The 11879-nt window shown below is 41.2% G+C and overlaps 1 protein-coding gene across 1 annotated transcript; it reads right to left on the bottom strand.

Annotated features, from left to right (window-relative positions):
- Positions 1-320: 320 nt before the first annotated feature.
- DERL1 (derlin 1) lies at positions 321-11214 on the bottom strand (the record flags this gene model as incomplete). The annotated part of the gene is made up of 7 exons (XM_009078694.1): positions 321-998; positions 2041-2151; positions 3471-3523; positions 4221-4316; positions 6271-6297; positions 7946-8010; positions 11103-11214. Coding segments are annotated over 7 exons (603 nt in total), but the record flags the coding sequence as incomplete, so codon positions are not given.
- Positions 11215-11879: the final 665 nt, after the last annotated feature.

Below are 11879 nucleotides of genomic sequence, written 5' to 3'. Positions count from 1 at the left end.
TAAACAATGCTGCAGTCAGTACCCCTCACATTAACCATGATGATAAGTTACATTTTCTAGTTTAAGCAGTATTTATGATACTCAATTTGGCAATCAAAATAGAAACCTTGAAGCCAAGAATTCACAGATTTCAGGGGAAAAAGATACAAGCCAGACAACTTCAGTTTTAACAGAACAAGCCTTATAACATGCCATGAAGAGTTCAGAGATTTCAATTCTGTGAGCATCTGTTATTGCCATTTCAAACAAAAGCCCTCTTATCCTTAGTCTTGCCCAGCCCATGATGTAGCAGGTAGGACAAATGCTGCATGGCAAGAAAAAAACCACAGCTTAGTAACAGAAACAAAACATTTGCAATTTGCTTAACAAATGCAGCAGAGAGATATCACTTATATAATGTTTCCAAAGACTCCAGGACTTAAGCATAGCTATGGAAAAAGTCAGCTTCCTAAACGTGGGGGCATGTTTGAGCCATCTGCTTCACACTGGATTCTCACCTTACCATGGTCAACCAAGCTTTTAACATACCAGGCAAGACAGAACACCATTAGCTTGTTCCACCACATCCTGGAACAGGACAGCCAATGGATCCCATTGCAACAGACAGACAGTGTTGTATAAAGAAGGCTTATTTTTAATGGCAGAATCAAATTGGACACTAGTGGCTAACCTGGAGCAAGATCTACATTTTTCCTTCTGGAGTTTTTATTTTCTCTTGAACCAGAAACATTCTTTCTAATCAGTTAATTCCAACAGTACTACAGAGAGCTCAGTCCCTAAGCATGCTCTGCACCACTAAGGGTTGGTTCCACGTCCAGTTAAAACCAAGGCATTGCTGTTTTCCAAGGGCAGGACTTCTTCACTGGTCACCTAGCCGGAAACCTTGGCCCCAGTTGTGTCTTCCACCACCCTGCTGGTCTTCTGCAGCTCTTCTCATGCTGGGGGGTGGGACACCAAACCCCGACACTCCTCCTCTCCTGTTGGGCAGCCAGCGGTAACTAGGACAAGCCAGAAGAGAAGAGTTTGAGAAACAGCTCTACCTTGGGGGTAAGTATCAGAATACTTTTCTATACACTTCCTTTTAGCTGATAAGACTTTGCAATACAATTGACTTTTCACAGTAGAACTGCAGAGAATTCTTTCCAAATCTAAGCCCTCAGCACATGGAGGAATTCTGAGGAACTTTGACCTGTGGGATACGTATGGAATCAAGAGAACTGCACATAATCAACAGGACTGATGGCAGTTTCAGAGCTGTTATCACCCTGAAAGGCATTTTTTAAAATTATCTTGTCTTCTAATCCTTATGGAAAACTAGGTTTACCAGACAGGCTTGCAAACACAGAATTAGAATACAAAACTCCTCTACTCATTAAAACTTGTACAGAAAGTGTAACTGTAATCCAACAGTGTATGCTGCAAAAAGGGTTAACTGAATTGCTAACTAAAGTTTGATAGAGAAGGAATATTTACAGCAACCAAAGCTACAAACTTTGGCTTCTGATTGTAGCATTTCAATGCCAAAACAAAGAACAGGCCACAAGAAAAAGCCCCTCAGAAACCAAGATGTGCAGTCTCAGTCAGGTGACTGGTACAGACTGAAAACCAGAATCATGGTCCTGGAACAAGTCCTGAACAAGTCTACATCTGACTCCTGTGACTGTTAGATACTGCTGAATTGGTAGCTACTGTAATGATACATGGGAGCAGAGAAAGAAATATCATTTACAAGATAAACCTTTTTGTTTTACCATCTGGTAACTGTTAGGGACTGCAGTTCAATTCACTAGCAGAATTATGACATTTAATCTCACTCTTAAGAGTGGATAAAGGACATCAGCCATCCAGAGAGGTAACAAAAAACTCTCACATGGGCCATGTACAAGGAACTCAACATTTCTGATGACCCATCAGGTCAGTCAATATGATAGTGTGAAGTAAAGTATTTTACATTTTACAATCCCAGGAAATTTGTGTCTGATGAACCATACAAAAAATTGGACCAAACAAACAGTGAGCTAAAGAATTAAGCCAGCTTACAGGAACTGAGGTGTGGACAGGAAATTCCTTCCTCCCAAATCCAATGGATATTTAAACATTAAGAAGAAATACAGGTGTCCAACCAGATTTCCTATCAGCTCATTGATGACTCTGCAAGGCAAAAGAAAAGGAATTGTTTCACATGCTGTCTTCTTTGAAAATAAACAAGGGACTATCTTCTGTTCACCTGCCATGGGCATTGCCAGGCTGAGAGACACAGAAAAATTCCACTTCCCTCAGCATTTTGCAGCCAATTCTTTAGAGTCATAGAATCAACCAGGTTGGAAGAGACCTCAAAGATCATCGACTCCAACCCTACCGTGGTTACTAGACCATGGCACTAAGTGCCACATCCAGTCTCATCCTGAAAACCTCCAGGGATGGTGAAGCCACCACCTCCCCGGGCAGCCCATTCCAATGCCTGATTACTCTTTCCAAAGAAGGGCCAACCTCCAGTGCCAACACATCAACAGTCTGTTCCACCCTCCCTTCCAAGCCTTCTCTACAGTCCGTACTGAAAACGCAATTAAATACTTGTTTACATCAGGGAATTAGACCGTACAGCTATTAGTGCCTAAAATAATAGTCCGCAGAGCTAGAGGAGTTACTGCTGTTTTCACTGGACAACCTGTCTCCTGCTGCACAACTGTTGTGTTCCAAATTTTGCAAAAACACTGCTGACTGGAGGCCCTTGAGTATCTTCTGTCATGCATAGAAACAGCAGGTATCTAACAGCAAGCAGTTTGCTCAAGTGACAGATGAGTCAGTAGGAGGCACAGCCAGAAAAGGGAATTTGGTTTTGCTGTATTATCTCCTCCTTTTATAAATCAACCACAAACTTGTTAGTTGCATTAACTGTGTTACAGCGGCACCAAGAGGCCCCAGCCAACGCAGGGCACCAGTGAGAGACTGTGCCCAGAGGGGATTTCTACATCAAACAGACTCAAGAGAGACTGATGAATTCAACAAGTGCCAATATGGCACTCCGTGGGCTGATTGCCATTTTCCCTTGTTTCACAAACTGAAAAAAAATCAGGTTGGACCATAATGTCAGGAAAAAAAGTAACAGCACTATCAGACTCAAGCTAAATTTGTTTCTAAACCCAGTAATGATGGTTGCTCATGTGGGACAACATCTTTCTTCTTTCTTTATTGTCTGTTACTTTTTCAGTATGCAAAAGGCCTAATGCACAGTTACTAGAAAATAAACCACATTGCTATTACTTTCCCCTCACCTACATTCTCTAGTTCTCACATGCACATCTCTTTGCTGTCACTCTGAACAACCACCATGTGACACTGAGCATTATCAGTCCGATTATACACTTTTATAAGCCTCTTATTTTATTATGACTTCTAAATTGAGCAGCAAGTTAAACAGTTGTAAAAGCTTTTATAACTTCAAATTGGCCACGCAAGTAAATACATACGATCCACCAATGATGTAGTTGAATCCCAGTATAACCCATGGAAGGTAACAGGCCTGAAAAAGAACACAATGGAGACAGAGAAGTTGTGAGAACAAGTTAAGGACATAAACTTGCTCTCAGCTTCCCACTGTACTAACAAGAATAATCATCACCTCAATGTTTCAGGCATTATACAAATCCTGATCTAGTAACTTGAGCAGATTCAACACAAGAAGGTAAGATACTCCAAACTGAGCAATGACAAAACATATTTGTTTAAACATTACAAGCAGACGTGCCTTTTGCACCCTGTGTTCCACAGTAAGCTCCATCTGGAACACAGTCCCAGCGTTTTTGATTTTGAAAAGGTCTGGAAACAACAATCAAGAGTTTTCACTACAAGATCTGGCAGAAACAGACAAGGTCACACAGGAGAACAATTGAAAATATCATATTTTGTCACTACAGTGTCACTACATTCAGCTTTTATCCAGGTTAATGTTTATAAGGAATTTCTTCCTCTTTTCAGAATGATGAATTTCAGTTGTCAGAACAACTTTTCAGTAAAGCCACACTTAGTGACATCACATGGAAAATCATGAAGAAATTTGTCTTTGCTGCATCTCAAGCAGCATATGTGACCTGTGCATCTCGTACAGCTACGTGAAAGCATGGGACATCTTTAACATGAGAAAATATTTATATTTTGCCCCCACCCCTTATATGTGCATCTTATGGGCAGAAACCTTTCCAATATCCTGACAAACATACCTTAAATCTTGTTCCAAACCAAAACGACACAATCATGTCTCTGTTCAGCTGTGCCCACACATACAGTACTGACATGATGAGTGGAATCATCAGCAACTGCAAGGGCGAACAAAACAAAATAAAGGGAAAAAAAAAGGCCATTACTTTCACAGAAACTCGAGAAACTTAGGCAGCAGGAGCTAAAAGCTCCAAAGTGGCTTATAAGCGTGGTACATCAGTAAAGTCTTTACAGATTGTCCTAGAATCTTTGAAACCATGTGTCATGGATCTTCTCAAAAGCTATTGGGAAAACCAAGCAGAAGAACCTACTTGGTCATTCTCTTTTGCAAGACCATGCCAAAGCAAAGGGCTCCACCTTGCACCAAGTGAAAGAGCAGCTGTGGCAAACTCCTCTGCTCCCAGCTGTGCTGCAGAGCCAGTGATGGACCTGTGCCACAACCATTTCCAGGGCACTAACCCAAGCACACCCATCTGGGGCTAAGCTAATACGCCTAATAATTACTTCATCAAACTGTCACCTGCATCTCCATCCTCCTCAGAGCACCACAGACCGTTACAGAGTCCTGCAGCCAGGCCTGGCAAAGCCACCTTGGTAGAGCTCAGTTAACTGTGACTGTGTGTTAGCTGATTGAACTATTTCTCATGCAAGAAATATAAAGCATTATTTCAGCTATCTGCTGATTTCTGCACCAGCAGCACTTCTGTCAACTGGCTGAATGCTGTGAACCAGCTTGAGTGTTTGGAAGAGGTTAAAACTCATCCCTGCAGGGGCTCAACAGTTTCCACATTAACACTGGCACCAGTCCAGCCTCCCTCAAGCCGAGCAGTGCAGCAGCAGCCTGACTCACCACACCTCCCCCCCAAGGGTCTTTATTAAAACCATTTCTATTTGACTGAAAAAACAAAGTACTAACTAATTTCTGAAAGCATATGACACAGGAATAGAGGCCCAGATATCCTGTTCTATCTTCTCGATTTCAAGCACGGCCACTGAGCACAAGCAAAAACCCTATAGAAAAACACATTTGCACATCAATCTGATTCTCTTTTAAGCAGCAATGGAATGGCTGGACTCAATGATCTTGAGGTCTCTTCCAACCTGGCTGATACTATGATTCTATGAATACTTTGTAAGCAGATTTTTTAAAAAAAACATTTTAAATACCCACTTAAAAAGATACAAACTAACATAATCAGTCTAAAATTGATACAATACATGGGTGACTCCAGCATGCTTTTGTAAAATTGTGCTACCTTCCCCACAGCAAAGAAAAGTTTAAGTGCAAAGTTATGGACAGCCCTTAGCAGAACTCAGCCCTGACTAGAGATGCATGACCACTGTTTTTATCTACCAGGGGAGCCTGAGAAGTGATCTAATAAATGCTAAGATCATTTTGTAGAGAATACAACAGATATTGGTACAGGCTTTGGGTGATGGTGAGTGAAGATGAGGAGAGAATAGCTGAGACAGGCTGCTGAAGACACACAGTAATCTGACACTGTGTTGTGTCCTAGAAACACTTCCCAACTTTCCCCCTTAATATTTGGGGAGATAAGAACTACCTCATCGAAACTGGTTCTCTAGATCACTTTCTTAATCATTTGTGTGAGGATTTTGCACTTCACAGTTCTGATCCCAATCTGAAGCTGCATTTTTCATAAAAAGTTCTACTGGCAAGTAAAAGGCACACTAACTGTGAGAATATTAATGAACCGAACAATCATTTTAAATGAAAAAGAATGCAGATTCACATTCATTAAAGGAAACAGAGCAGAGGTGACATCTTGTGTCCACTGGAGTAAAAGGCTGAACACCTCCTGACTGCACAAAGAGCCAATTTCCACTCCTTGACTCCCTAACTGGGTCACAGGTGTGGCAGTCAGATACAGACTTGTGCCATCAGCTGAGGCTAACCCAAACACTACACACACACAGTCCATTTTGATATAAACTGAACCAGCCTAGCTTAACTATGCTCTGCAGTTATGTCGATAATGCTCTCTATAAAGTCATTAAATTCCATAAAATTATGATCTAAGAAACACTTACCTGCATGTCCATTGCCAAGCCAGTTATCTGTCATTGCACCATTAAGGAAAATGCAGCAGGACCTGACAGACTACAACAATAGAAAGAAGCTGCAGAAACACTGAACACACATGCAAAGGCCTTTAAAATGTTTAAAATTAATACACTATACTGGAGGGGAAAAAAAAAACAAACACCAGCGATCTAAAGACTTACACACTTAGTTTCAATAACTGCTTTTTGGTAGCCCTTCAAGCTCTCACCTCAGGTCATTGCCCCCAGAGCTGATGGATGCACTGGCCTTTCCTCCCTACTCAAACGGGCTAACCACAAACTCAACCAGTCCTTGCATAAAAGCACATTACAAATTTAACAGCTGGATTCGTTCATTAGTTTAACACTGAAATTTTGGTTTTGTAGCTAAAGAAATACCAGATTATGAAAAAAATACCAATATATTGCCAAAGAGTCACAGAAAGCAAGTAATTTCTGACAGTGCATCGGTGCAGGCTTTAATACTCCTCTCCCACCTTGGAGGCCAAAGGATCTGTTGTGGCAACTGCTGAGTAGAAACAATCACTGAAGGGTTTTGCAATGTTCAGAATGCTTTTAGCAGTTCATGAACACATAAGAAATGACACCCAGTGTTTTCCCAGATCACGCATCCAGGTTGCTCCTTATGTCACATAGGGAACATGCAACTGGAAGCTTTCAGATAACCAGTTTGAAAGTCAAGTCAGTTAGATCCATGTAATAGCTCAGGGCCAACAAACTGCAATCATAAAGAAAGCCCTTGTAAGAATGTAACTAAACACACTTTGTTAGTGCTGTGGCTCAACAGGACTAGCAGGAATAGCAATTCCAGCCATATAGTGGAATGTAACTAAATCTGTTGATAAGAGTGACAGCATTTCCACACACTAGCTCTCCTGTCTGTATCTGGCTCACACTGATGTCACTGCTCCCTTTTTTCCACACACACTGTGCCACCACAAACTGCTACAAGAAGTAGCAACAGCACAGAGAGAATTCACAGGACCACAGAATATTCAGAGTTGGAAGGGACACTTGAGGACCATCTAGTCCAACTCTTGGCCCTGCACAGGGCATCCCCAAGAATCACACCATGTGTCTGAGACCCCTTCCCTGGGGAGCTGTTCCAGTGCCCAAACACCCTCTGGGTGAAGCAGCTATTTCTAATATCCAGCCTAAACCTCCCCTGGCACAACTTCAGGCCATTCCCTCAGGTCCTGTCACTGGTCACCAGAGAGAAGAGGTCAGTGCCTGTCCCTCCACTTCCTTCTGTGAGGAAGTTGTATAAAGCAATGAGGTCTCCCCTCAGTCTCCTCTTCTCCAGGTTGAATACACCAAATTCACTCTTGGCCCACACAGCAATCCACAAAAGCAGCTCTGTGAAGAAACACAAGAAACACCACAGGCACTCCCACAGCACGACCTGAGCTTCATGTAAGCAGAACTCTAGTTCCCAGATCATGTACTTGCATGAGTCCATTTGTTAGTGCTCTCTCTGCAAGCCACTCACTACCTTTCCAGGAAGGTTACACACTTCTGAACTCTCCAGTGAACAGTTGCTACATTTTAAAACCACTTGATAAATCCTGGTCTTTGAGCATAGTTCAGGCATAAACATGAGAACCGAAATACTCTCACAGTTTGATGATGAGCACAAGGATACAACAATGCAGATCCAGTTAAAGAGGAGCATGAACATGTAATCCGCTGGCCTTCCATCAAAAGCCCCTGCAAATGAAAAGAATTAACAGAAAAGGTATTGAAATTTGGAGAAGAAATTAAGACAACGCTTTTTTAACTTTGCAGAACCCAAGAAAAGCCCAGCTAATAACAGTTGCTTTACATGCAGTCTGTGGTTTATGATTTTTTAATTTTAAAAAGCCTTATAATAGAACAACCTACAGACTGAAAAGTAAGACATTCAGCCTACTGCATTAAGTGCACAAACAGTGTCTATACTTAAAAAAGAACACACTGACTCTGGAGGTAAGTGGTTTTAACTACATAAGACTTCAAAATGGAGTTGGACAAGTCCTTCATATTCCTCACAGTGCCAATCAGAAGCACAGAATAAGGAAATACATGTGCACAGCACAAGCAGAAACACCAAGTCCAATGACTGAGTCATGTGAAAACCAGCCCTTACTTAGGCAAATTACATCCTCTTTGCATCATCTAGTCAGACTCAAGAGATGCAATTTTTTTACACTCCAGAAAAAATTAGCATACATGACAAGGAGGGTATAAATGTGCAGCACATTCTGTTCCTTCTGGGCTGAACTGCTTGTCTAATTTCTCATTTCAAACATGTGTCAATTTTTTTCAGAGCAGTGGAAACAAAACCAAAAAAAAATTGAGTAACATTCCCCGCAGGTCAAACTAAATGAAATTATCTTTAGATGCCCAGTTGAGTTTGAGGCCTGGCAGAGACAAGGGCTATAAAATAAATCCCCTAACAACTCCTTGCACACATGAAGGTGACACAGATCTCAGCACCTGTGCAAGACTCCCATCAACTTTCCTAGAGCCCCAGGCAGGCAAGGAAAGCCTGGAATATTGCTGAAACAGACCCAAATCACACAGTGGCAAACAGTGCACCACGAACAAGCTGAATTACATGCTCACAGTTGAACACCAAAATGCCTGGAAAGAAGACTGCTGCTTAATGTCAGCACGATTTGGATTCCTACAAATATTTTGCATTTCCCAAAAGAATTTAAAGGAAGAAAATCTATTTTTAAGCATTAGCTTTTTAGAATAACTAAAGTAACTTGGTCTAAGTAAAACAAAATGAATAAACTACCAATTTTAATACTTAATTTCAGCCATGCAAACTACATGAAATGGAAAAAAACACTTTGAAAAATATATTGGGAAGTTTTAAAGTTGAAGAACTAAATAAGCTGAAGTTTTCTCCTTACTATTACCAACAAATAGAGAAGAAGCTGACTAAGGCTGTAGAAATGTCAGCTCAGGAATCCTTCCAGAACAGGAAGAAATGAGAACAATTATTATACCTTGAAATTTTTTCACTTCTTGTTATCTAGGAGATTGGTAACAGGAATATTAAACAATTTTAGTTGACTTTCCAATGACTATCTAAGAAAACTGGATTACAGAGTGCCAGAAAGCTCAGCACAGGTGTGGGGTGAGCTCTATTTCACTGGGTCCTTCTGTAAGGCCCAGGGTATAATCCAGTCATCAGGGAAGAGCTGTAGACTCAACCTCATAACTCCGTGTTGGGGAGTGAATTCTGCATATTCTGTGTTTGTATTTGTTATGTTCTTTTCTCACTGAAACAAAACAAGAACACATCAGTCTCCCTTTCCTCAGGAAGCTCGAGGTCAGCTTCCTAGGAAAGCACAAAGCAAGGTACAAAACCACATGGCTATTTCTAACAGCTAAATTTGAAGCTGGCATGCAACACCAGTGCTCAAAAAACACATACAACCCTGAAAATAGAAGTTTCACTTCCTCAGTTTCACAGACAAAAGGAGGCATAGACCGGTGGTGATTTCCACCTGTAAACATTATCAGCAACTTAGGTACCTCCCTAAGGTATTCAAGACTTTTTCTGCAGAAAGGAGGGCTAACCTAGAAAACCTATACCCAGAAAAACATCTGTAATATAAAAGAAAAGCATCGATTCAAACAACAACACAGCTAACTTCCCAGTTTCAAAATCAAAATGAGTTACTGCTGAAATAATTTTCACGAGATTTGTGCCACAGCATAGAAAAACTAGAGCATTCTGCAAGTATATGTACAAGAAGTGACTCCTTTTATTTTGCACACAGTAACCAGGAACTCCCACTATACCTGGTTTAGCCCAGCAGAATGTTGTAACTGCCAGCACTCTCACATGGTCATGGTCTACTGCAGAAAGGAGGAGGAAGCATCCCTAGCTATTAAACTACTATTTACTTTCATGAAGGAAACAACCAATACAGTCTGGCACCACTCCTCCCTTTCCCTGCTGGTCTCCTTAAGACTTCAGTGGATTCCACAGTACTCCCTGGATGGAAGGTCTACCAGGGATCTCTACCATGAGACTTCCCAAACATCACCTAGCGATATATTCCCCCTTACACCATCAACTCTAAGACTCCATTAGAACTACACTGAAATTCTCATTCACAAGGGCTTTCAGTAGGAGCTTGGCTTTGCAAACACTGTAACTACTCACTTCAATTGAAACAATTTCTGTCCAGCTTTAATGAACTGTGCAGTGCAAAATGAAATCAGTCTTGAAGCTACCTTGTAACAACAATCCCTTTTTTGATATAAATGATCCATTATGTGATTTCTTTTCTTCCACTCTTAAATTTTCCCCCAACTGAAAATCCTACTACTCCCTTAACTTTTCCACACATATGTTTGGCACAGGGGTGCACTTCATTTGTACAAGGTATCTCTCAGTTCAACACAACCAATAGAACAACACCAGTAACCATCCCGTTTAATAAAAGGAAAAGCTGATGTTATTTTTCTCCCTGTGGATATACTCATTACTGCATGTGCTCTGTCACCCTTCTGTGTTAAAGGACACCCGATGTAAGCAAACAGAGGCAACATCATCTTTTAGTCTGCCTCACTCACTTCCTGAAACCTAACAACTAAAAGCACCAGGCCCTTGTTCCCTACTGAAACAAGTCAACAATCCTAAAGATCTCAAATGGCCAAAGGGAAGGGGCCAGTCCAGGAACAACAGTGTTCAGAGCAGTTTCACACTGACCAACATAAGCTGGCACAGAGATGAGCCACCTCTATCAGCTCCAGGCAGAGTTCACCATGTGCATACAACTTAATGGATCACATACCTGTTTCTAATCGTGAGGAGTATTGATACAAGAAATACAAATTCACCAAGTAGAGAAATCCTGTTCCAGGTCCCACTGGGAAGAAGAAAGTGGCTGTTATCGGCCGCCAGATCTGTCCAGATCAAAAGAGAAAGACAAATTTATACACTGCAGAATGAACTCATTCATTATCAATCACTTGGAAGAGATTAAAAATAGTCCAAGTATCAAGTACTGCTGCTTCAGCAGCTTTTACAGTCGTGGGGCTTTTTTAATCTGATAAGCAAAGCTATTAATATGACATCAGAAATCACACACAACTTTCCAGATCACTTTCATCATGTCTTTGCAGTACTGAGTCTTCTTTGCAATGCAAAAGGCACAGACACACTGGCAAGGATGCTATCCTGTTTGAAAAGCATCCATACAACTCCCTGTTGAACAGAGGCCAAGGAATTTACACAACAGCCTTTAGTGTACCATTCCAGACAGCACGTGCTGCTCTGAGCATTTGGGACCTGCTTTAGAGTCTCCCAACTATGACTATTAGGCATAGCCAACTGCATGGCAGCACGTAGCAAGGACAGAGAAAGGCCATTTGTGAACGAGGCCTTTAAGCAGCAACACTTCCAATGGAGCACTGGGATCCCGAACATCACAGTTCCAGGAGGAATAACAAAATTAGAGGGAAAAACTGCCATTTAAGCTACTAAATTCTGGAGACAATACACAAAACAAACTATAGATAGAGCCACCTTTTTAACTTTCTTTTTTGCTTTTCAATGAAGATATAATAAG

This window comes from Acanthisitta chloris, unplaced genomic scaffold (assembly GCF_000695815.1).
Source record: "Acanthisitta chloris isolate BGI_N310 unplaced genomic scaffold, ASM69581v1 scaffold757, whole genome shotgun sequence".
NCBI classification, from domain to species: Eukaryota; Metazoa; Chordata; class Aves; order Passeriformes; family Acanthisittidae; genus Acanthisitta; species Acanthisitta chloris.
This window is presented reverse-complemented; position numbering and strand designations above follow the sequence as displayed.